The sequence below is a fragment of the Pelmatolapia mariae genome, linkage group LG17, assembly GCF_036321145.2.
Source record: "Pelmatolapia mariae isolate MD_Pm_ZW linkage group LG17, Pm_UMD_F_2, whole genome shotgun sequence".
NCBI classification, from domain to species: domain Eukaryota; kingdom Metazoa; phylum Chordata; class Actinopteri; order Cichliformes; family Cichlidae; genus Pelmatolapia; species Pelmatolapia mariae.
In genome coordinates, this window is record NC_086242.1 from 16,929,980 (window position 1) to 16,954,784 (window position 24,805).

At 39.0% G+C, this 24,805-nt stretch overlaps 1 protein-coding gene across 2 annotated transcripts in view; it reads left to right on the forward strand.

The window, feature by feature from the left end:
- Positions 1 to 1,619: 1,619 nt before the first annotated feature.
- LOC134646626 (ankyrin repeat and BTB/POZ domain-containing protein 3-A) overlaps positions 1,620 to 24,805 on the forward strand; it is a 240,789-nt gene continuing 217,603 nt past the window's right edge. For both annotated transcript variants that reach the window (XM_063500475.2, XM_063500476.2), the window contains exon 1: positions 1,620 to 3,063. In XM_063500475.2, the coding sequence (XP_063356545.1) occupies positions 2,199 to 3,063 (865 nt within the window). In that variant the 5' untranslated portion in view covers positions 1,620 to 2,198. The remainder of the gene's footprint in view (positions 3,064 to 24,805) is intronic.

A 24,805-nucleotide genomic window follows, 5' to 3' on the forward strand; every position in this document is an offset into this window, starting at 1 on the left:
TATTAGGGGGCCCAGCGTGCCTCTGTGGAGGCTCGGGACATAAATAAACTCCATTGCTTTGGTATAAAACCTACATAATGCAGTGTGGTAATCTTATTGTTTATTGTGTGTCAGCCAAACAATGAGAGGAAGATACAGGCATGTTTTGTTTTACACTTTTACCACGTCAATCACTTTTGCAGCAGTGGGAGTCACATCCTCTTTAGACCCTCTTAAAAAAGTCCAGTGTATAGTAAGTTTGTCAGTTCAGGCATGCAATGCGATGTCATGCTAAGAAAATCTGAAAGGGCCTCTGGCGTGGCAGACAGTGTGGACAGATGGTTGGTCCAGCTCAGACGTACAAGGAGAAGCCCCAACAGAATGGATGAATCATCATTCCACCAACTGTTCCTCTCAGCAAGTAATCAGAATTCAGCACATTCACGCTTTGTTTTCATGGCTGGACAAAAATATTGTATCATGGAGAATAAACGGTTCAACAACAAAATCTTCCAAGTGCTGCTAAACCTTGACACAGAGGCACGGAGAGACTTCTGATCTGGAAAAAGCTCAGAGCAATGTTCTCTGGAGAGTGAAATATTTATAAGGATCAGACATTAAAGATTGTGGTGCACCTTAAGAAAGTTACTTCTGCTGCAGACGCTTCACGTCATACTTAAAAATCAACATTAGGGGTGGAAAACAAGCACAGCAGAAGTCTAATGTTAGAAATGTAACATTTTATCCAGGTTCTCAGAAAATTTCAGGAAGGTGGGTTAATATTATCTTTATTAGCTGAACAGAATAAGAAACATTTCATTAAACACCTAATAATAGCGTTTTTAAAGTCTTATTTTAAAATGTTCCATTTAGGTACAGCAAAAAAAATGTGCAATCATAATAAGAACACTAGCCTGACCTGTACTTAACTAAAGAAAAAATGGAACGCTAAATTGATGCAAAAGCACAAGCTATTTTATTTTACAAAATTGCACTGTTATTCGTGAATACAGGTGAATACTGATGCCTATTATTATTTATAGGTGTTGCTATGATTTTACAATTGCATCCTGCCTTTTCTTTGGCCAGCGGAATGATGGATGAATGGATTTTCATGGTGAGATTTAGCAAGCAAACTCCTGTAGTGATTAATCGTGTCCAGAGAAGCTTTAGAAAGGTCAAATACATCAGTCAGTGAACAGACTAAAGGAAATGCAGAAAAGCTGATACCTTTGCATACATTAAAGCACATACACACACACAAGAAACTGAATTCATGGTACATCAGTGACCTGTTCACATGAGGAATTGTGTGTTTATACAGCTACTGTACAAAACTTTAATACATTTTAAAGCTGTGAAATTCATCTACAGATGACAGCAGGAATAAAATATAGCATCACTGCAACGAAGCAGCTAGTAGTATTACACAGAAAAGCTTCTTTTTCATAGAGCACAGAAAGAAACTGCTATTTTAGATAACAGTATGTACACTTTAAAATAACAGCTTAATGCTGGCAAAGTAGCAGCCAGCGTCTTCTTTATGCTTAATTTAACATCTACAAAAAGAATGCACACATTTTCACTGCTCATTTATCTTATTTGATTGGTGGATCTGAGTTTTATGCGGTAGAATTAAATTATTTTCGTGTCCCTGCGTTATTTTAACACGGAATTTGTCTATTTTACCATTTGCGCCATGTGTTCTCTCAGTGGGAACCTTCCTCTCATCCTGGCACTGTCGTGACATGACACTGCAGCAACGCCACTACAAACAGCAGATTGGCTGGCACAGCAGCCCGCATTAGTGTGTTTTCCACTGAACTGTTGTGTTTCACCAGCTCCAGGTAGATTCTGCTGAAAAGCAGCAGGTAGCTCCTCTCTGTCAGTAACAACTGATGGATACGCGGATTGGCTCGTTCCAGCCCGCCGCTCTCATGCTCCTCCTCTCCATCGGAGTCCTGCCTGCGCTGCGCTTGTTGCAGTGAGCGCGGAGGGTTTGTGCGCTCTCGGGTTATGAAGTTGTGGACAGGAGGAGAGGATATCGGAGACAGCAAGACGCGCAGAGGAGGAGAAAAGTAGATGCTCGTTGGTGTCGTTCCACTCTTCATTCTGGGGAATACGCTTAAATCGGGAGATTGCGGCGGAGAAACGCGCTGAAACGAGTTTGTGGCATTTAACTGGGAGACCAAGCATACCCAACAGTATGCGGTGCAGTTATGGCAGGCAAGGGTAAGACAGTCGTGAGGACGCTGGAGGATTTAACGCTTGATTCTGGTTATGGTGGAGCCGCGGACTCGGTCAGGTCGTCCAGCGTGTCGCTGTGCTGCTCCGACACGCATCAGTCCATCTCGCATGGGGGAAACTGCTGGCATCTGACGGAATCCATGCACAGCAGACACAACAGTTTGGACACAGTCAACACCGTCCTGGCGGAGGACACGGAGATACTGGAGTGCTCGGGTCACTGCGCCAAGCTGCCCGAGCTGGAGGAGGTGCCATGGACCCTGGGCGAGGTGGAGGGCGCGCTGAGGAAAGACGAGGAGCTGATGGTGGGCAACCCGCCACCGGAGGTCCTGGCGCGACTGTCGACTCTCATTAGCCGCGCGCTGGTGAGGGTGGCCCGGGAGGCGCAGCGACTCAGCTTGCGCTACGCCAAGTGCACCAAGCACGAGATCCAAAGCGCCATCAAGGTGGTGCTCTCGTGGACCATCTCCGTCAACTGCATCACGGCGGCTCTGAGCGCCTTGTCCCTCTACAACATGAGCACCGGGGACAAGTTTAGCCGAGGCAAGTCCGCGCGCTGCGGGCTGGTCTTCTCCGTGGGGAAGTTCTTCAGGTGGATGGTGGATAGTCGGGTGGCCCTAAGGATCCACGAGCACGCTGCCATATACCTCACCGCCTGCATGGAGAGTCTGTTCAGAGAGGTTTTCACCCGCGTCCTGCGCAGCGCGCTCGTGGAGAGGGACAACGGGATCCCCAAGTTTACGCTGGAGTCAATGGAGCAAGCCATCTGCAACGACTCGGAGATCTGGGGTCTGCTGCAGCCCTACCAGCACCTCATATGTGGCAAGAATTCAAGTGGTAAGCCATGTCAGTGAATGGTTAACTGTTTTAAACGTGATTGGCGCACATTTGGTGGTGTGCAGAGGGCTTTTATATCACCTATATCACCATATGAGTAAAATCAATTTGTCCCCTAAAACAACTTGTTTCCAAAATGGAAATCAACGTGCTTCAGGAACTGTCTAGAAACAAGTGGCTGCCTCTTTAAATAAGCCATAACTATGACTCAACTGGGATGAGGCCTGATGTAGAAAATAATTTTATTTTCAAAAGCTATCTTCATCTCAAGTTCTGCTTATTTGTTTGGAGGATAACAACACATTTTGATTTTATTTTTTCCTAATCTGCTTAGTGTACCCTCTTAAGAAAAGCAATATGACTGTAAACTGTGTTATTATGCTGGGGAATAACCACTGCTTATATTGCTAGTGTAATTCCATACCCAAACAAAAGGGCTTGGCAGTTTTTGAATATTTATTACCCTCAGCTTAGACCTCAAGGCCAACCTCTGAAACAGTATCTTGGTTGTTGCAGCCTCAGAGCAACAGCCAGACTAGACTAGGTATTTATGGTGAAAAAGATCAAACAAGCTCAAACTTCTACTTCTTTGAAGCTATTGTGCTCTCAGACTGTCATTAGCAGCACAGATGTTAATGAGTGTTTTTGATAGACTATGGGAAATGCATTTATGTATCATGATGTGTGTGCGTCAGGATTTTTTTGCACAAGCAGGCTTTGTGTTTATATTGTGTGCTGGCCTTGTTGATAATGCTACAGTCTCACTCCAGAAGGTGTAAGCTGTCAGTGTGGGCTGGCCCTCTTGTTTTCAATGCCCTGAATGAGTTGGCTGAAAGCAGAAGGGAGTTGAAATGCTGTTCTCCAACTGAGAGCCAAACTGGGCTGTGTAATACTGGCCAAAGAATCATATTGCAACACTTTGGCTAGTTGCTGCAGCACGATTGTTTTCTCAAGACATGGGTTCAAAAGAAGAGATGGATGGGTTAGCTAAGATTTTTTTCTTGCACATGTGTGACCTATCTTTCTGAATGATTCCTCCGTAATGAGACCAGAGAAGATTATTCCAGAAGCAATCTTAAGAAAAGTGGATATGAGATCGCTCTCACAGATTCTTCAGTGAAGTGAAATGATCTGAAATTGAATGTCATGGATGCAGTTCTTTTCTTTAAAGATGGGAGTCTTTTCTGTACCCCAAATCCTCACGTGCAGTGTGTACAATAGTAACTTAAAATGCATCAAAATGTAAAGAAGTCCAGAACTACAAAGTACTACATTTTGATAAAAAAAATGCCACAGATCATTTTCACTCATCTTTTAAATAGAGAATCAATTGAGAAATAAGATATGCATGTAAAATAAGACCCTCATAGTGATCTGTCATTCTTCATATTAAAACAGATCAATTCCAAAAAAGTACTGTTGCTATTGAATCTGCAAGCCGCTTTGCAACCACTTCTACACCAGTTGTCTCTGACTTGCCCTATTATCTCCCAAGTATGCTCATTGACTAGTGGGGAGGTTCTAGGTACTGGTTAATGCAGTTTAAAAAAATAATTACTTTCTTTTGGCTATAATAGTCCTAACTAAAATAACATTTTAAAGAAGTTGTAAGAAAATGCTTATCACATTTTTAAAAAGCTCAACTTTGAAACATGCACATTTTTCTTTAATCTGCAGTGATACCAAACACTGAAAAACAGCAAATCCTGTGATTAAGAATAGTCCCAGTTTCATTTTCTGGCTGTTTGTTAGATTAGGGTGAGCTTAACTGAGTCATTCATCCTCTTTTTACATTGTTGTTTTTCATCATTTTTATTTTTTTACACAACTGCTTTGTCTTGAAATTGTAAAAACATGAATTCTGTGTAGATTGGATGTTGAGCCAGGCATGCATCCCCCTCTGCTCCACCTCCTCCGTGCAGTGCATGATTTTCTGGTGGTGCAGAGGAAGATATCATTTGGAGTCACACAAAACAGCGTGATGTCATTTTAAAACAGTTATCAAGGCAAAAATGTGTAGATTTAAAAAGTACTGTTTTCCCTTCCCCGACCCAACAGTGTTATTAATGCATTTCAAAGATGAAGAAGACAAATGTATTACTTTGATTTTATGCCAACAAAGGCTGCACTTCAAGAATTATTTAAAACTGAGTCATCAGACCTGCGGCCAAATAATTAACCACAGATATTAATCTAATAATCACTGAGGTGTCTGTGATGGCTTCTTTTTGGTAGTTTTGGTGATAGCAGTGAGACTGGATATAGTGAATGGAGAGAGCAGGGGAGGCCTTCTTGTGACAAACATGATCTTTTTGTCTAAAAATTTCACCTGAGGAACAAAAGCACCGCAGTGCCTAATGATTAAATCCACATTGCTCTACACTCCCACTGACCGTACGTGTCAGCCTCTCTGCTCTGACTAATGAGTAGAGCATAACGGAAGCTTTTCTTCACCTCCTTTATTTCCAGAGGTGCTTGCAGCTGCTCAACCTGCTGAAAATTCTGGATGTTTTCAGAATATCTGTTGGTAAAACAGGCAGTGTGAGAGATTTGGGAATGTTTGAGCTTATAAGAGCTTTAATTTAACTTGATGACTTTCCACGCTGATAGCCTAACCAACAGTAATTCTGAAACGAGTCACACCTTGTATACCCAACTGTTATGGGTGGAGGAGTAGGTGGAGATGGAAAATAAATAAATAAATTAGGGCATCGCCAACTGAAATTTGTCAGTGTCTTCATGTATGATTCATTTCCAAAATGAAACGAGTCATGAATCATTCCTGATGTGCTACTTTACATTCAGCGGTTAAAGAGTGGTACATTTTGAGGTGTGTTTTTGTCCAGCCTGTTAGCCCTCTCAAGTCTAATCTATATCTGTGTAATTTGTTTTATTTCAATTGGTTTCCCAAGTTTGGGCAATCAGGGAACAAACACGTGTTTATTCTAACTGATATACATAAATAACTATTCACATTTTCTTTCAAAATACAGAATTGATGCTTCAGACCTCAGAGGGTTAATTTAGCACTCTCTCGTACCTCTGTTTTTGGTTTATAGCCTACCAACCCCTGAGGAAAATATGTGACTTCATAGGAAATGGTCTACTGTGTTGAGTAGCTAGTTAATAACTGCTTTATCTGCTCTTTTGTACAAGGGGGATTTTAAGAATACAGCTCTTCCTACTTCTAGTCTGACCAATGTTAAGTTGTATTTCTGCTTTTCCACTGTTAAGGACCCGCAAAGTCTATATAAGGGTTTCGAAAGGGAGAAACTCAAAAGTGGCCCCAGATAAGACTGCATTCTCTGGGGTTGACAGTTGAGTTTTGCTTTCACTTGCCGCTTACCTTTATTTTCTCTCAGCTTGGTTCACCTAAAAACCAAAATGATTAGCGTGAGGCACTAAAACAACCTGATACAGAGCTAAGTGTTGTCTTATTTTCAGGTGCGTTAACTCTAAACTTAACTACGCTATAACTAAACCACATGTCGGGTAGTTTTCTGGAAGATTATAGTCTCAAACCAAAGTAGTGAGTAGTCAACAGAAAACCAAAATAGTGATCTTAAACTTGTTTAAAGCTGCAGATTCAAGTAAATCTCTCCTAATTCTTTAAAACAAGCTCCCACTTTTACATGAGATTTGCAAAATATCAATTATCGCCACTTTAGCTCTTACCTTAAATACTACACTCATGTGGGGTCCCCATTTGGCCAGCACTTAAATATTTAGAGTTGATTTAGGTGCCTAAAGTGTCATACCTTGTGCATTTCGCAAGGATGACTGAAATTTGAAGTATAACTGTGTGTAACTGTGTACATGACTAGTAAAATTTGAAAGCCTATTTAAGGGCACTTCCTTCATTGCTTTCTATGTAAGCCTGGTGCATCAGGTTACATGGAGAAGCAACTGTCCTATTTCCCTGCACTAACATGGGTTTGCCTTACAGGAAAGCAGTTTTATAAGATTAACATCCAATTTCTGCACCTTTTCTATGCCTTCTGTACCTTACAGATGCCAACTGAAGTGATGCATTTGATGTGTGTTGCACTTAATCCTACATCATTGTGTATCACATATATGTATATTTCAACACATAAAGAGGTATTGCACAAACATCAAATCTAAAATGTTTCTCGATGTTGTCTTGTTACCTGATGACATGTGACGTCAGAAACAAGCAGCGTGGTTATCAGCTTCCCGACCCGCCTGCGTGATGTTTAAATTTGGCATCCTGAATGACTTGATTGTATCTGATTATGTCTGTCATTCGCTGTGACCTTCCCCAAGGAACCAATCCAACCTCCGCAGGACAGATGACACAACATAATGGTATTGCATAGCCTGCTATAGTCTATTAAATTAGCAGCAGGGTGATGGTTTCCCTCCTTCTTCCCGCTCTGTCTTTCACACCATATTTTATTTTATTTTATTTTCTCATGGTGGGGGGAAGCGGGCTCAGTGTTTGCATATTTGCTTTCCACTGTGGTTTTTAATAAGCCCGACTCATAACCACACGATTTTGGCAAAGCCTTTTGTTGTCCATTCTGTTATTATTTTCTGCCCGTCCTTCCCCTCCTTTGGGAGGGGGGATACTCGCAGATGAGACGACAGATTGCCGTTGTTCTGATGGAGATATGATGTGAGCACCCGGCAAGGCATGCTGGTTGTGATGGATTTTGATGTCATGGTAATTTCATAAGACCAAGGGCTGCACCCACAACCCTCCACCCACGTTTCAGCAATGATCGGTGATTGTGAAGTTATGTGAAGTTGTTTTCCAGGCCAAGATATATTTTATGAACAGCATCCATTTCCCTCCATGTAACTGGCTTATGAAAATATTAACTTTAATTTCATATGCTTCTAGGTAAATATTCTGATAGGGATTCCACACGTATAAGTCAGCTGAGACCAGCCTGAAATTGTTGTGGTTTTATTACTTGCTCTGTGTCATTGGAGTGTGGATCCCCTTCCATTTTCAGGAAGTAGGTGAATGCACTGGGTCACGATGAGATAATAAGAGGAGTGTGGGAGTAGTGAATGCTTAATGCTGTGAAGGAGTCAAGTGCAGGAGGAGAAACCAGGCTGGAGTGTCAGCTGCAGGAGCTGTTGCTGAGGGGGCATTGGCGCAGGTCCCTTAGAGATATAATTACCATGCAGCTCTCTTTAATTAACACTTGTGCTTATCTGGTAGTCATTAAGATTAGGAATTAGTAACGGGAAACACCAGGGAGCTGGAGAGAACAAAGATGGTAATTCCTCCCATTCATTTTTAATACCCGTTACTCGTAGGCCTGCGTCGGCATGTTTGATCCAATCAGTCTGTGTGGCCGAGATAAAATGGCTCCTAGAAATTCAGACCTGTGGACTTTCTTTGCCTTGGATTTTTATGAAACAAAGCAACTTGTTTCATCACTTGTCCTTGTTGTTAGGTAAGCTACTTTGGGCTGGTCACTTATTCACAAGGTGTCGCCTCAGCGGGTAATTCTGCTTGTTTTATGAATCTGTTGCTTAGCAAATGTAGCCACATGTACTTTTAAAGGTAGTTTTTGTAATTACACTTGAAAAAAATAAACCATTTTATTAAAATTATATAGATCACATATAGGTTATATATAGGTAAAATTAGAAGGGTCACTATTTTACCAGTCCCTGTGCAAAAATGGCCTTTTTTTCCTAATGAGGTTTAGTGTTTTTTTAAGCCAGTTACAAAAAGAACATGTTTATAATTTCTCTGCCTGGTTAACTATAGTTTATCCTGATTTTATTGCAGACATTTCTTTTACATCCATAGATGTCAATTAAATTACAGATGTTAATTTAAAATATGATTTCTATTAAAAAAATTGTTCAAAGACATGGCATCACGTGAATTGCTAGTCTTGGGATATTTTAGCCTTAAAACAGTCAACAAACACCTAATAACACACTAATATGTACACCAGAACTATTCAGTTAAATTTCAGAAGATTATGGTTTATATGAATATATGACAACAGCATTCGCAGCATTAACCCCGCACAAGGAAAACTGCTACTTAAGGATACCCAGCACATTCAAATATGACAGCAAAGAGTCCTGACCAAGCATCCATTTTTAATGAGCCATAACGTGGTCATGACCGTTGTGTTGGGTTAAGCCTGCGGCTTGGGCAAAAGTGTAGTTTACTGACAGTTATTGGAAATGAGGAAGGGCTCCCTAAGTTTAAAGCCAGATTTTTCTCTCTTCTTTTTTTCCATATTAGTTTCACTTTGATTTTTTATGAATGCAAGCTATAAATCAGAAAACCAAACTCATCTCTTAGGCTTATATCAAAACAGTTAAACCAAAGAGTGACTATAAAGCCACTAGGAATTGACTAGATATTATACACGTACATTGTTTTAAATATGAATTTGAGAGCCACATGTTAAATACAAAACTACTTAATGAACATTTCTTTTTTGTCTCAGTATATTTATTGAACTACATCTTGGTTTTCAGTTATATTTATTACTAGAACATCTGTCCATTAACCTGGTAATCATATGATGCTGGATGCCTGGTACCAGCTAAATAGCTGCACCAGTGTTAGCTTAGCACCACGTAAACTAAGCTAACAGCTTAGCGGCTCACTAAGGTGTTAGCTAGTGAGCCGCTAAGGTGTTAGTGCTGATTAGCTATTTCACAAGCAGTATTAGCAGAATAGAGCAAATACTGCTTGTGAATTTATCATAAAAAATGATCATAAATGAGCACCAGCTAATGCCCATTAGCATTAGCTATATTTTAACACATGCAGGGCCTTGATGAAATCCAGTAGATACTTCCATATTCTCAGACTCTCCTCACTGTTTGAATAAAAAAAATATGATGTTTGTACCAGTAAAGATAGAAACAGATAGGTATTATAATAAAAATATCTAACATAACCAATATTCTTAGTATGTAAGTAAATAAATAAGGTATCTAGATATATAATCAAAATCTCGACACCCAAAAAGTGTGAGTGCCTCTCATGTCCAACAACAAATCAAACTGAGTTGATTAGTTAGTTCAGCATTAAGTGGTACCATCTGTTTTCCAGTGTAGCAAAGTTAATGGCTCAACTTATAGTCACGCTGTGTTATCATATATTAACTTAGATTACTGTTTAATGTGGAGCAAATATCCATGGATTACTGCCTCCATGCTGCAGATGTACGTGAAGTCATGCACACTGCCGCGCATAGACATGTACGGACACGCCTGTAAGATGCTCACCTTGGCTTGCACGTTGAGATGTTTCCATCTAAATCAATCCATCCACAAATACAGGAGTTTGTTAAAACTCAAACCTGAGATTTTAATGGGGAGCAGCAGATCGACACAGGAATATTTAACTCAATAATGGGGTCTAGAGACACAAACGACAGTAGTAAAATCATCAGTACTCCAACATTACAGAAGAGGAAACAGGTTTTCTCAGGAATCCTGGTGTTTTGCCAGGCCTTTCACTTTTAATTCAACACGGCAGCTCTTTGTTTTTCTCACTTCTGCTGCACTGGAACTTGTTCACCTTCATGTCAACTGAGGTCATTTGGTTAGGGTTGATTCACATTGTACAACAGTAATCTCTATTTAGTATATTTTCTAGAACTTAAAAAAGAAATCTCTCTACTATCAGAGACATTTAGAATACTGGTACACGCTCATGCTACAGTGTTGTTTGGCCTCTTCAGGATTCTTATCTATAGATAAGATGCATCTGTATGCCAATTTTGTTTGTTCAAATCTTGATTGTATGAGAAGACTGGAACAAGAAACTCACAGACAGATGGGAGTTTATATTCTAGTAAAGAAAAACATAATTATGCATTAAGAATTGTGTCCACGTTGGACAATTGTTCCTTGTTAGGAAGTGAGGTGACTGGTGGTAGGGAGTTGAGTTGTTTAACGTTAGCCATAACCACACCTTAAGTGTGAATGAAGTGCCAGGATTGATTGATTAACTGCATTGTAATAATTCAAAAGCCACAAATAAGCCATGCAACATTTTATGTCGCAACCAGATTTGAAATGAGTCTCTCATTCATTAATTAAGGCTATTGCTTTGGTAGAACACAGAACAGAAGAGTTATGTGCAGCAGAAGTGAAAATAAATCGATATAAAACTCAAACATGGGAGCTGCTCTTTTGTTGACTCATGTCATCAGCAATGCTGCGTATTCTAAATCAGTTCTGCACATTTGCATTTGTGGTTAGAACCACTTTATATCTTCTCTATATAGCTACAGCTGTATATAATGTTTTCTCCCCTGTGTCGACTCTTCAGGTTTCAGTTATCACACCAAATCTGTGGTTGTTGTCTGCACATTTTTGATCACACCTTGAGCACAAACAATTTTAAGGGGCTTGGCGCTTCCCATATTTAGAAATTCTTTAGTAAAAAGTGCTATTATTATAGTTTTTAATCCAATAAATATCACTGTTCATTGCTCATTGTTCCATGAGCAGGAAACATGACTTAAGCAAGTGTCTGATTTTGAAAGTCAGACCTTTTTTGCATGAGTCTGACCAGTTGTGAAATGGTTGGTTTTCTGTTAACACTGATGTCATTCCTGGACAGGGAATGAGGATGTTAGTCTAACACACACACGCCCCGCGACATATATTGAGTCAGAGATTGTTTTTGTCTTTTGGGGAATTTCTTGATTGCTTGTTGTGCAAGCAGTATCACTTGGGATTATTTTTCCAGTGCTGTCCAGGGGATTTTCTACACATGGACAAAAAATTTTGCAACTTTATGTAGTCACACATCAAAAGTTTTGGTAAGAGAGAAAAGAAAAGAGTTGTGTGAATGCACTCTTGAGTTGTTTCTTTAATCAGCTGTTTGAAAACAATTGTGCAATGTAGGATGGAATAACAATAGGTTCCGCAATATATTAATGGTTGGTTTGTGTAGTCATTCAGGACTAATGTTATTGGTCAGATGACTTTTATTGTTCCAGCACCATGTAAGTTGTTTGTAAAAGCAGCAGGCATCAATGACAACATCTCCCCCGTGCCTATTTTCCTCCCTCTGGGTTTATTTCACACAATTACTGCATACTCCTGGAGTTTAACTTGTTCAAGTGTGAAGAAAAATATATTTAAATCAGAAACAAACACGCAATCTCCCCTTGTGTGATTGTTCTGAACCTCTCTGCAGGCTATGCTTATATCTCACTCCAGAGCTGGACTGAAATTTATGTCCTTACTTTTAGGGGACATATTTGTGAAGACAGCTTCTAAGCTTCAAGGCGTGGGGTGGGTGTTTCCCATGGCAATGGCTGACTGACTTATAAAGGAAGCCATAGTGCTGTATAGCCCACAAATCTTGTCAACAAGCTTATCAACAAAGCCCACACAGAGAGGCAAAGTCAAAATGTCACACCTCAGCTAGTCTTTGTTTGTGGGGCGTAACTATCTTCCTCAGTTTTTTTGTTCAAAAAGAAATCAGCCCTGGAATTTATTGAATTTATTGAATGAGCTTTCATAAAAGTAGAACCTAAATTGTGGTAGATTAATAGATCAAATGATGTTCTTTTAAAAAAAAATCTAATTTAGGAAAGAAAAGTATTAACCTCTCTTTCTGAGCCATCTTCCCCGTCCACTGTACGCTTACAGTTCTCTCCAGTAGATCTGGTTTCCTGTACATTTTATGAGATAATTTCACAAACAGGAAGTCTTTTATGTGTTTCTCCTTTAACCCATCTACAAAGTCTTTTATGTTTTTGCTTGTGGTTGTTCTGAATGTCTTCAGTTGACCTCAGCATGTTTGTACCCTCATTTTAAAAAGCGTCCTGTAGGGCTGGATGGTGGCCGGTCACATTTTTATTCAATGTGAAAACTGAGTAAGCCGATGTCTCCCAGCCACCCCTGATAAGCTTAGATTACAACAAACTATAACATGATGACTTGGCTTCCAGTTGTCTGTCCCTCATGTGGTAGCAGGAGTGATTAAAGGCTCTCTGAGAATCACCAAGACGGGTTTTTCTCGTTGCTTTTCACGCTTGCCCACATTTAAGCAAGATGCAAACTTCACATTGATGAAAACATGTCCATCTAAAGGCGCAATTAGATCTTTGTTCACCTTTGTTTACCTGTATTTCATGCATGGATGAGATTCAATAAGCTGGTTTTAAAGGATCAGAAAAGAGATTAGGAGTTAGCCTTTCTACCAGATGGATGATTTCATCTAATAAAAAAAAAAAAACACCTCAAAGATTATGTCTGTCAGCTGCTGGTCAGTGGTGGTGGATCCTCCTTCACACAGTTTTATGCACACGCTTACTAAGAGCACATAATTTGTGTGCCTGTGTGGAATTGTATAATGCTTGTGTAATACTTGTAAGTTATGTACCAAGAAGCTGCTAAATATACAGTCTGAGTCTTATCTTCAGGCTTACAGACAGAAAGCAGCAATGCCAGCAGTGTGATGAAATTAAATGGTATAGTGTTATATTGAAAAGACTTTTCTACATTAGTGGTCAACAACAATGTTTATTTGTTTATTTATTTTTTAAATATGAGTTTTACTGGTTCCACTCGTCCTTAAATACCTCGTTGGTGTGACAAAATTCTTCATCTCTATAGCAATAATAAGAAACTCTATACACACACAAACACTTTGCATCAAATTATGTCCCGACCAATACTGTTTTTGTGGGCTGATACTGATTTTAAGGGACTAAAAAATTGCATTACATACAGCGGCTTATATTCTTTTTAAATGTATAAGCAGTATGTTAGAGCTGGTTTGAAAATTCAAAACAGTGGTGTCACTGTTTATGGACATTACAGCAATGTCTGTCATAAACTAGATTACATCTCACTGTAAAAACCCCGATGCTGGCTGAGTTGCAATCTTCAAATCCATCTCAAAGTTTGATTACTTAGCCTCTCTGTTCAAAAGCCAATATTTTGGAGTTTGGGATGTAGCTAGAATATCTGGATACTGGATATCAGATAATGCATACTGAATATCCGGTTCAAGTCCTCTTGTTCCATAAGACAGTCATAGTTTATGAATGCAAACAAAGTAACAGAGCTAAACTGTTGTCAGACAGTAGCTGATTGTTTTCTTCTGCATAAGGACTGTTTACCTGAAACTGGTCACAGTCTGCTCATACATGACCGGTCAATACTATTTGACCTCAAGCTACTATAGACAGACAGCAGAGAACTTCCAGTTCAGCATATTCATATGTAGCTGTGATGTCACTCTGCTACATGTGCTGCAGGTGGTGCTGATAGTATAAGGAGAAGTATAAGGGGGGATATGAAGCTGGTGAAGATGCCTAATTTACTTTACCTTACTTGGTTTTACTTTTTACTATTTTTTTCCCCCAGTGAAGTCAGACTATGGAGATATTTCATTTGATTAACAAAATATATTCAACTTGTAAAATCCAATAGAACTGTAGTTAAATCCAATGAAAGTAATTCAGAATATGAGATTTTTCTGATGTGATATATAATAATGCTTATAGTGAGCCATTTCCTGGTCATTTACATACATACATACAAAATCATTTTTTGTATGGTCTAGTCCAGGCTATAAAGTCCCATTAAAAGGTCCTTAAAAACTATCACGTGTCAAAATATCCAGTCTTATTTGTGTATCCTATTTATGCATATTTTAGTAGGCTAATGTGAAAATAAAGTCAAGTCAGTGGAGTCAAGTTTTTTTTTTTTTTTTTGTGAAGCTGACTTAAAAGTGTCCATTGCCTTCCTTTATTTGGCATTTTTATCAATATTTATGAGCTTTAAATATATTAGTGGAAACAAGAAAAGAAGGGCAAGGGCAGAGTGAAGCTTTGACCACTAAAATGGACACAGACAAATCGAGCTTCCCGCCCGTGGTGCGTGTCCATCCGCAGCCTCCTGTTCCCCGAGCCACAGGGTCTCAGCGTGTAGCGACAGGACAGTCGTGCCATTACAGTGCTCAATTAATGAGGGGCGAGCGCCACATCGCTTTCTGGCTGTTCCCAGGTGGCGATGGGAAATTAGGCTCCTTGCTCTGGGGAGAACCATCTGCTTACCACAGTGACACAACCCAGGCCAGTTGTAGGGGATACAAAGATGTTTGGGGAATGGAGTCTAGGGGAATACCTCTGGTGATTGAAGACCCACGCTCTTACATATCAACCATCCTTTCTTCTTCTTTTGTTCTTTGAGTCTACAACTAAATCCTGCCTTGACAAGTGCAAACGCCAACTCACACAGCCCATAATAGGAAAAGAAACACCCTTGTTTTGTTTTTAAAGCCCTAAGTTACATAAGCTGTTTCTCTGTGACTGCTCGTCTTTAAAACGGCGACATTGATGTGTACTCCCACTATACAGTATTCCTGAAATTTTAAAGTGAAACTAATGTCCTCATATGGAAGATGTTGCAGCTTTGCTCACTCTTGTGTAGGCAGGGACACTTCCCCCACTGACAAAGCATTTTTTAATGATCATAAGATAATAAAATGCCTTTATAATGATAAACATTAAAAGGAAAGCTACGAGGGGAGCTTCAACTCTCTGTCACTGCACGGTTTTTGGACCCACCAGCCGTGCTTTTCTTTAATTGGACATCTGAGGCCTGTATTACCCGTATTATTATTATGTTTTTTAGATGAAGACTGATTTATTGCATTTTCAAGTCAGAGAATAATAACTTTTAAAAAGCTCAACATCAAGATAAATTTGGCATTTTTGTGAAGGAGTTTGGTGCGCACTACAAAGAATCAGAGTTTTCATATAAAGCTGTGGGTGAATAGGGAAACAGCCACCGCTGCTGCTGATTATGTGGTTACTCACCTGTAATGGCTTCAAAAATGTACCTGGCTGCATTAGCTGCCGGTGACGAATGACTTTTTATGTTTTAAATGTCATGAGATAACGCTAATGTTGCTGGATAGCACTTTAGGGCTGTTAATAATCACTGTGCCGTGCTTGAGTGTTTGCATGGAGCACAAGAGGACATAAATGGCTAATTTTGGTGTTTATGTTTAGGTTATTGATCTGATTCAAGTGGATGGTGTATAAAGACTGAAATGAGTGCATTATGAGATGAATTGCCTGCAGAAGTCTGTGAGAATAAATTAAAATAACAAGAGCCATTCAGTTCCCTGACACTTAAAACATCTTTTAGAATGAAGCTTGTTTTGAAGTTTCGAGAGAAACTGAACTATTGATGGGATGAAATATTAATTTTTGTGTTTGTGTGTGTGAAACAATTTTTCCCAATAATCGTTCTCACTTGTATTTCAGTTCCTTGCCAAGCTCAGTACCTCAGTTTACATAGGATCTCTTAAAACATGTGCACACTGGAAAGATAAATGTACTTTTAGGAAAAAAAAAAGAGTATTTATTCGATTTCGCTATGCCACCTGTCTGGTTGAACCTGTTTCGCGTCATCATATGGCTCTTTCACCCAGCGTGGTAGACAAGTAGAGGCACAGCGAGGTGTAGACAGGTTGCATCACAGCCCCTCTTTACCAAGTCCTGTTTTACTGCCAATAACCGACTTACTGAGGGCGTGCAGACTGACAAGCAAACAGGTGTCTGGACACACACAGTCACAGTCATGCGCTTGTTGGTATTACTGCACCTGTGGGAGTATTTGGCCACTACAGTGATAGCTGCTACGTGCATATTTTAGCTCATTTCTGAACCTTGAATACATTCTAATGAAACTGAAACTCTAGTAAAAGCTGTAAAACAAATATTTTGTCCTGTACTAGATTCTCAGTTACATAATGAATATCTCATTAACTAATACAGCAGGGCATTTACGGTTCTGTGGCACAGCAGTGGAGCTTACAAAAAGGGATAGGGGATATTTTTGATCCCAAGTGAAAGAAACAAGAATTTTCTTTTCCTTCTTTTCACATCAGCTCTCTGTTATCCCTGTTCTTTAGATGCCTATTTCTGCTGTAATTAACTTCTAGAGCCACACTCATATATGATCTTTAAGACTAATACTGATACCAATATTTGGTTATTTAAAAGTCTATTTGGCATAGACTGTCTCCTCTTTACTTTTTGATTTTCATTTGTCTGAATGTTGATATCAATATATTGGAAACTAGTTAATACAACCAATAAATAAAGTAAATGTGTTGAGCTTTGGTAACTCTAGTAACTCTAAGGCCCAAAGTTTGCTTCAGTTCCCAAATACAACCACTGAAGCCCTACCAAATGTTAAAAAGGATCTTGCGAAGTGTTACTCAAAGGGTAACAATAAAGTGTAATGCTAACTCAAATGTTAGCAGTTAGCTAACCAGCTAGTTGGTATCTAGAAAATATTTAAAACAATTTTTGGCTTAAATATTTCTAAAACACAAGAACAAAAAATAAAAATTAAGACTAAATTGTTATGAAGATTGGGGGGGATAAGGAAAGTTAGATTAGTTGTACTATTGCTAGCTACAGAGGTGCTAAATTATTAGGCTAATGTAAACAGCATCTCAGGCAATCTCTTCGTGCAAATAACAGGATGGTTAAACTGTTCTTGATAACAATACACACTAAATGAGTCAGTCAATGAAGTACAGCACGTGCCCAGTAGCAACATGTTTTATCATAAAGCATGAAGAAGATATCAAAGAATTAGCAAAACTGCAACTTTGCCCAACGTATCCCCATAAACATGAGATTAGTAGATATTATGCTGTTGCATGGCTTGTATTACTTGAAACCAAAGAAATATGATCCTAAAGTTAAGCTCCATATCTAAATCGTAGTTTTCCTGACATTAATTCATTTCTGAAGCTATAAAATAATAATACTCTCCAGGACACAGTGAACCTGGAGACAGTAATACATACCAGCGGTATTTAAAAGCTTAGCTTTAGGGCTTGCTATAGTGGTAATAAAAAGCTGTAGAAAGGTAGAGTGACAACTGAATCGTATATTTAAGCTTATGTCATTTCAAAGAAACAAAGAAGAAATCGTTTAAGAAAGCCTCAAACAATAAGAGAAGCTTAGAAAAAAGAGTTCATACGTGACCACTTAATATGGGGATAACAGTGAATGAAAATGAAATAATGCTGTAATGCTTTCCACTATTGCTTAATATGTTAAAGTAAATGACATTTAAAGCAGAATGATCATATACAAACATCAAAACCGCATTTCAACTGACATTGATATCGCTAGTGGGAAAATGTAACAGCCCTGCACATTCACATTCTTCTTTTTAGTTCAGGTAAATGTAGGCAGAGAATCGCACGATGTTATCAAACTGTGTAAAAATAGGAATGACAGCTGGCATGTCTGAACAAGCGCTGCAAACTTACCAGGTAAATGAATGAGTTTCATCAAGAGTATTAAATACGTTCCCACAGAGATGAAAACAGATGTAATCACAGAGCTTAGGCATAAACACCTGTTTGAATGGACAGTGCTACACTTGCATTGTTAATTTAAAAGCTAACACTGGACTTTACAAAGATGGAAATATCAGAGTATATTATGCATTCCATGGGTGTCAGTGAACAATGCGTAACTTAACCCTCCTGTTATGTTGCGGGTCAAATTGACCCAGAACAGAAGAGATGTCACATGTCATCTGCATCACTACAGAAAACGAAAAAAATCAAAATTATAAAAGAAAATTGTAAAATAATCAATGCCAGTGTTTCTGACACATTTGGATGAGTAAATTTGCCCCGGGTCAAATTAACCCAGGAGCATAATTGGTGTTCCTGGAAACCAACATAACAGGAGGGTTAAGTCTGTGGTCTATTTCTGAGAGCTGACAAAATTTTCACAAAGCATTCTCATAATGTTACAGTTAATCCATAAAATGTTAATGGCACCCCGGAAGAAACTCTCCTAATACATCAGACAGCTATAAACGCCAAGCACGGCCATCCTTAAGTGCATGGATAGGTATTCATGCATATCCTGCACTGCCAAGTTTATTCATCCAAGAACTCATTCACCTATGCTAATGCACACCTACACAAGGTGGCTGCATGATACCATTCCTGCTTCCACACATTCAGAGCAGATAATCCTCAGGCTTTCACGGCAGCAGATTTTTCCCACACTCTAAAACAGATACTCAATCTCATCAGTACCCATGATCCATCATAATGTCCCAGAGGCAGCCTGGTACTGTCATCAAAATACAGTTTGTTTTTGGCCCGTTCTCACCCATGAATGCATCATCAGGGGGCTGCTAGCGTCTCTCTTTCTGACCTGCATTTGGCTCTGTGAAAGATTGGCTTAAATGTGTGAGTCAGGCTGAGTCAATGTGAGTATGCATTAAAACGCACTAGAAAATGTGAGGGACAGTGTTCTTCAGTCTCAGGGACGAAGCTGAGGCATTCATATTGCCTTCATTGTCTGACTGGCAGCAGTCTAAAACCTAAAGATAATCTTTTCACCACCGAGACACACAGTTTGAGACATATCTGCTGTGAGATAGCTGCTGTTTTTCCTCACCAGACGACTTTAATAAATGGTAAAGCTGTTGTGAGGTCATTTTCAGTGACTCAACCAGCAGATTAATCTGATAATTGCATGTTGAGTCCCTTTGCACTAATTCATATCTGCTTCTCTCAGCTCTTCTGTTCCCCGCTTTGTCTGTTTCGTGTTTGTTTTTGGGCACTGACGCATATCTGCGGCGTTGTAGCTAATCATTTTCCAAACCATGCAGCAGTGTTGTGGAAATGTAATGGCCTTTGTTGTCTACTACCCCTGCAGACATCATATTAACACCACATTAAGTGTTAGTTGCGTGCCTCTGTTTCTAGCAAATGCCGATGTAAAGCCACATAAGTTGATTTTATTGATCATTTGGGTGGAGGCAGCACATCACTCAGCTTATAAAGCTGATGTGGTGAATTAGCACAGAACTGCCTGTTTACACTTCTGGGGACACAGAAATGCATTTTCATTAATTTTGAGCCATCGTTGTGATTGTTTGCATCCTTTTAAGTCTATCAGTCCCCGAGGACAACGTGCCTGGTTTGCTCCACTAGTTCACTGGCAAGTTATTAATTTCCCTGTTTGCTTTTGGGCAGCTAGTGTGCAGTGGGGTTACCTAGGCTTTTTATTCATTTCCTTTACTTTATGCTGCTCCCGCTGCTACAAATGAAGATGATCTTTTGAATATGCAAAGATTAAGGGAACTCTGGAGACATCTTAATGAGTGACCTCTCTCATGCATTTAAAAATGCAATATTAGATAAAACCAGGTGTCTGTTGCAGTCCTGGAGTTGGTAGTTTGTTGGTTGTTGTAGATTATTCATGAAGCACTATCCATGCTCTATAAGGCTAATCTTTAATTATCACCCAGGAAAGGCAAAACAGCACACCAGCTGTGAAGCATTGATTCACAGTTGACCTCGTTCGCATGCATGTTATGATTTAGCCCACTTTAATTAGTGGACATAACTTAATAGATTACCTGAAAGGGTAAAGCAGGGTTAAGTCATAACATCTGGCATTTTCTTTAACTTTAAAGCTGTTGCCATGGCTAAAAACAGTAAACTGAAATGATAGGATATTAAAATACTTTGGCTGACTTGAAGGTTGTTGCTTGTATCCAAGAGAAAGGAACATATGGTTCTTAGGACCAGTGGGGAGTTAAAGCCTCAGTCATATAGGCCTAGAGACCAATAAGCAACCCCCTAGCAACCACTGGGTATTCCCCTCCAATCAGTTGGTGAGTAGTTGGAGGCAGTTGCTAGGTTAAATTTGTTGTAAAGAGGTTACCTCCTAGTTATTGCTTTTCTTTTACCCATAGTTCACAGGGAAGACACAGACTACTATCTTCTTCTTCTTCTTCCAGCAACCACTCTCCAACGGATCAGGAGTATACATTATTTCCTGCCCACCAGTGATTGCCAGGACCGTTCTCATAGCTTCTGTGGGTCTGACTGAGGTCTAACTTATAGTAGGGCTATATTTACAAAGCATGTAAATACAGATAACGAAAAAAATTAAATAATAAAAATGTGCTATGAAGCAAAAAAAAGGGCTAACCAAATGTTTAGATCACATATTTCTCTAAGGACAAGCTGACAGTCTAAATTATTCATGAAGTAGTTAGCCCCCACAGTTTTAGCAATTCCAGCTAAATTCCAGTAAGTTATTGGCAGCTTTCACACCTTAATGTGATTCTAGCTCACTTCCTTTTGGAGTTTTTTTTTTTTTTTTTTTACTGTTGACAGTTGTCCTTTTCCTTTCTGTTTTTCTCTCCTCCTCTCTGCTGGAAGTCGAAGGCTGTGAAATTGGTCAGGAAACATCAATCACGCCTTCATTTCCCAGACTATCCACACCCCACCGACTCCCTCCGCACCCTTGCTTCTGCCCGTGGTCGGCATGCTTACAGGGGTTTTTCACCCTGGCTGTTCTTATGCTGCTATCATTCCGAGTGTCCTCTCCACTGCATAAATCCCTCTGTCCTCGTGGGGATAAAGAGAGTGAAGCTGATAGAGTGCCCAGTTATAAACTGTCCTCAGGAAGGATTGGGCTCATCCATGTTTTAGTACAACACTGCCGTGGTATTTTTGTAAGTTTAGGAAGTTAGAGTAGTAATACTATGTAGGAGATGACAGAAATTTTTCCTGGTGGCCTCCTGAATTGTACTTCTGTGTTTTTTTAAGCCCACACAGGGAACACGTTGGAAATGATGTCAGGCATGTGTAAGCATTTGCTTACACATATTGTAAATGCTTACACAAATTTCTTATATAGATATGTGGTTATTTATTGATAGATTAAAACCATAATTTTCTAAAATTATGAGGTCTTTCTTAATTTACTACCCAGCAATGTATTTTACAAACTAGACTGGAACTTAAATGTTGCACTTGACTACATACTCTGATACTGATATAGTACAGTAACACATACATTGATGACATTATAAATATTAACAACATAGATATTTATGCAAAAAACATTAAAAACATCAAAATTTAAAACCAAATAATTATAAAACACATAGAAAATAAACAAAAAAATCAATAAAAAACCTGAGATTTTGTCATAATAAATTATTTTAATAATAATTTAATAAGTAATAAGTACATAATAAATTAATAAGTATTTAAACCAATCAGATAACAAATATTTTCACATTTTCAAAATATTTAAACATTTGAAGTTAAAAGGAAAGATTAATATTCTCATACATGGACAAATCAAATAAAACAAAATATAAACTTTGTCATAATTATACACTAATATTTATCATCATAAAAACAAATTTTTTTCATATTTATAATGTTATATTTAATAAAAAAGGAATTAATTAAAATCCCAAAAATCAATAGATTTTTAAATAATAATAAGCAATTTATATAATAAAATGGAGTTTGCCTTCTTCCCATTTCCTGTAGAACAAAAAGAAGCTAAAACGAGACAGCGAGCAAACCTGTCCTGAATAATTTTCGTGTTTATTTAAAGCGAGCTGTCAGATAGGTGACACAAGAGAAAGATAATGAGATCTGACAGAGTAAATTATATACAGAGGAGAGATTACTGTGTGATAGACAGAGAAAAATGATGCCCAGTGTCCCCCGTGACCTTTCACATCACTTATCGATGTAAAAACATTTTATATTTGTCCTCATTTTAATTGTGCATAAAGGATCTTTATCGTGACAACAGGTCTGAGGGACCTCAAAGGTACAAGAGGGCCAATTTTTGCCATCGCAGCCGGACTGCCCCAAGTGTCGGCTGCTCTTTGTTGCCATTATTGTGCTTGTGCAACTATCCACGAGCCTGTATGCCATCCAGATACTGCTCTGTCAGACTTTTTTGGCGCTGACACCATTAATAACTGACTCGTACACACCGACACACAAACAGACTGATGTGCATTCAATGAGTCCACCTGGGGAAATGAACAAGTGTTCCTCCGTGGAGAAAATGACAAAAGACTGTCAGACAGTTGCTCTGGAAATCAGCTTTGATCACCTTTCTTATGAAAATCCAAATGCGAAGATTCGAGCATCGCGTCAAATGTTCTGCTGTTTTTTTTCTTTCCTTCCCGTCTGTAGAGACATCTGTAGAGCAGGATTAATTGAAAAGGCACTTCCGTCACACTCAAACTCAATCACTTGCATCCTCTGCAAACGAGATGACAGACGAAAAATAAAAAAATAAGTAAATAAATAAATCCGAGGCTTTCCCCTGGAAGGATTCAGCTGAATAAACACTTGTTTTGAAAACAGAAAGGAGACATTTGTGCTGCTGTGAACGTTTGACATGTTGTGTTGGATTAATCTTGGCATTTAACTTTTGCTCAAGACAGTCTTGAGATGGTAGAGAAGCCTAAGTGATGCATGAGATGTCTGTTTTATATGTTTTATTTGCAACTTTATTTGTAACTGTATAGATAGGTGTGTTTTACCCAGCTTCACTATGTCTGCACACCAACGGCATGCCCTGAAGCAACTGATTAGTTAATTAGAAAAGTAATTAAATATTTTTTACGTAATTTATCAGAAAAAAAGGCCAAATACTTGATTTTGATTTGAACGAAAAGATAAATTAGAGAAGTGGTTCCCAAAGTGGGGGGCGCGGTATGAATTAACAAAGATGAAGATGAAGATGAAGCACACCAAATATGTTTCCAAACCAAAGACTAGAAAATATGATGAAGCATATCTTGCCTTTGGCTTTACCTGCACGACAGTGGTGCCAAGGTAGGTATCCCCGGCAGAATTTGTTTTGAATGTAGAAGCCACGTCCGAAGTTCACTCTGACACGTCTGCCTGTCTAAATGCAGGGACAGTAACTGCATGTGTATATGTAAGTGTGCAATATCTGCAGATAGTAAGATTAACAGCAACAGTATTTTGTCTCTATCTCTCCATTGTAGAAATTCATCTCATGTAAATAATAACGTGGCACACAGTGTGACGTCAAAAAAGGCGCACACCTTTGATGTTGCGTGAGTAAATCTCCGTATTCCTCATCCACACGTAAACGCAAAAACTGACTTTTCAAAAATCTCCACCGTGGCAGGAGTTTTTGAAAATCTCATTTTTCAGTGATCCAAAATGCCGTTTACGTGTGGACGAAAGGCCCAAACGCATAGAAAAGCTGTGTTATTGCAGTTTACTTTTATTTGTTTAATTCTTTACAAAAGGTTTGAGGTGTGAAATTAATTGCAATGGAGTTTGAAAACAATATATGGGCGTGTGTGATTGGAGGATGTGTTTATGCCAGGGGGGAAGTAGGGGGTGCGAAGATTTTCTTGTAAAACAAAGGGGGGGGGGGGGGGGGGGGGGGGGAGCAAAAACAGTTCGGGAATCACTGAATTAGAGGGTGGAATGACCTTTGAAACCATTGTGACCCTTGACCAGATGTTAGTCCATCATTGTGTGTGTTGTGGCTGTGGGAAATAGTTGTTTACTGAGCTGCTTAAGAGCCAGATAGCTGCAAAGGGAATTGCTGAATATCACTGAACACATCTGCGAGTTGCAGAAAGTTGTATAACTTAATATGCAGATAACTTTTTGGTGTATTGGATTTATACTCTCCCCGTTGTTCAGCTCAGTTATGTAACAGATACATGAGATTTAAATGCAGGCTTTTGCCTTTATTTGTAAGGAAGCACCAGTCCAGCTTTGATTTTCTTCGCTCCCGATATCAATTTCAAAAACATAAACTCTTGGTATTAGTGTACTGATTCAACAACGGCACTTTTCTTCTCTTCTTTAAATGGGAACAACACCAATTATACAGGGATAACATTACTCGCTGGCAGCGTATTGTAACTG